The sequence below is a fragment of the Cupressus sempervirens genome, chromosome 4 (assembly GCF_028749045.1).
Source record: "Cupressus sempervirens isolate cs-2001-9-10 chromosome 4, ASM2874904v1, whole genome shotgun sequence".
Taxonomy (NCBI): domain Eukaryota; kingdom Viridiplantae; phylum Streptophyta; class Pinopsida; order Cupressales; family Cupressaceae; genus Cupressus; species Cupressus sempervirens.
In genome coordinates this window covers 429,589,484-429,591,767 of record NC_143121.1, presented here as the reverse complement: position 1 = coordinate 429,591,767, position 2,284 = coordinate 429,589,484, and the positions used below count along the sequence as shown (strand labels likewise).

The 2,284-nt window shown below is 31.4% G+C and overlaps 1 protein-coding gene across 1 annotated transcript; it reads right to left on the bottom strand.

Annotated features, from left to right (window-relative positions):
• Window positions 1-1,135: 1,135 nt before the first annotated feature.
• LOC149561860 (cell number regulator 9-like) lies at window positions 1,136-1,797 on the bottom strand. Its single transcript, XM_089827916.1, has 4 exons — window positions 1,749-1,797; window positions 1,577-1,648; window positions 1,290-1,484; window positions 1,136-1,191 (listed from the first exon to the last, which is right to left on the bottom strand). The coding sequence occupies exons 1-4, from the start codon at window positions 1,795-1,797 to the stop codon at window positions 1,136-1,138; spliced, it is 372 nt and encodes a 123-aa protein (XP_089684042.1).
• Between the last annotated feature and the right edge of the window lie 487 nt (window positions 1,798-2,284).

Here is a 2,284-nt window from a genome sequence, read left to right as displayed (position 1 = left end):
AGAACCATAATGACATATTTAAAAACATCTCTCAAATCAATTAAGACATCAAAATTATATAAAACTCTTATAATCTAAATACTTGAATACACCACATTTGAATTTATATATTTTTTAAAAAGCTACACATACAAATCCATATACTATCTTCTCTTAAATCATTTAAAAAAACAAAAGCATATATAAAGAACTTCATTTATAATAATCTGTATCGTCCAAGTGCCCCAAAGCATCGCATTTGGATTGACACAAAATATGCATACACATACAAATCTATATAATATTTTCCTTTAAATCATTTAATCCATCTACTATTTTCTTTTAGATCATTTAAAAGCAATGAAATCAAAATAAAATTGGCACAAGTGCCTCTAATCCATTATATTTAGATTTACATAAAATAGCTACACACAAATTCATATATGATCTTCTAAGCTAAACTTGAACCATCAAACATAAATTCACATTGGTACAAGAGGAACAAGAATTTTTTTTATCCCAAAGAATAAGTTAGATCCATTCAAGATTATGATTTGAACGAAGCTAAATTTGAACCATCAAACGTAAATTCTCATTGGTACAAGAGGAATACAAATTTTCTTAATCCCAAAGAAACTTGGGTCTAGTGAAATGTGAACCATGGAACGTAAATTCATATTAGTACAAAAAAGAACACAAATTTTCTTAATCCCAAAGAACAAATTGGGTCCAATCAAAATGTTTATTTGAACTAAGCTAAATTTGAACCATGAAATATAAATTCACATTGGTACGAGTCCCGAAGAACAAATTGGGTCCAGTCAAGATGTTTATTTGAACTAAGCTATATTTGAACCATCAAACATAAATTCACATTGGTACATGAGGAATAAATTTTTTCTTACTACCCAAGAACAAATTGGGTCCATTCAAGGTTCTTATTTGAACTAAGCTAAATTTGAACCATGAAACATAAATTCACATCATTGGTATGAATGGAATACACATTTTCTTAATCCCAAAGAACAAATTGCATCCATTCAAATTCTTATTTTTACTAAGCTAAATTTGAACCATCAAACATAAATTCACATTGATACGAACATAACAAGAATTGTCTTAATCAAAAGAAACAAATTGAAACTGATCAAGATTCTTATTTGAACATGCCTTTAACAGCAATTGGAGCAGTCATCAACCTGCTAGCCCACCCTGCAAAATTGATTAGAGCCACAATCTGATATTGATTAAGTGTAAATGAATTTGATCACCATGGATCCAAAATTGAAGCAAAAAATAACAATGCTTACCTTTGGGCGTATTGGCCGTTCTAATCTTGATTTCCCTGGCTTCTTGAGAGAGGGCACAACAATGACAGAACAAATGCACACAACAATCTCCACATGGCTCTTCTGCCAGATTATATTTCTGTCTTAGTTTCTTCCTATACCCACACGCATACACCCATGGCACTAGAAACATGTATAATAGACAATAAAAATAGCCTGCAACTCACAAATCCGCCATTAAAGAACAATTGAAGGAAAAAAATCAGATTTTGCAATCAAATTGTATCAAGTAGAATAGAATATCTGACTTTCATCGTCGTCCTCTACATGCTCAGCCACCCTTCCAAACGTAACACATGGAAAGAATGTTGTCATACAACCTGCACAAATTATTTACACATCTCATAAATATATCACAAAAACATGAATGGAATTGAAGATTTAATGGCTTTCTTACATATGGAGATGTAATTTACTTACAAACAGAGCAGTCTTCGAAGCACCCACAGAGACCAGATGACCACTTCATTTTGTAATTGCTGAGAAAAAGAAGAAGAAAGTTGGGAGTTTTTGCAGTTGTTTGGGAGTATTTAAAGGAATGATTTTGATGAAGACAACTCATTTTGGACGGAGATTTTGATACAAGAACTTTGGATGTGTCATTACCGGCCTTCATTCTTCCCCGCGTTTTGGTCGTCATTGTTTTGGGCTTTTCGGACATTTTGACTTTTGTGGTATTTGAATTCTCGTCTTGAAATTGATGGGGTCTATTTGGCTATGGGAATATAAAAAAGGGAATAAGAATACTTACTCTCTAATAGAAAGGTTACGTATTTCTATTTTTGTTTGGTTCACTTAAATTTTAATACAGAATTTTTGGACTCAAAAATTTATGTTTTCTAAAATTAAAAAAATGGAATAAGAGTACATATTCCAATTCCACCTATTTAGGTGGAATAGCAAATGCTCATTTTTGGGTCAAATTGGAATACATATTTCAATTTTATTCCTATTCC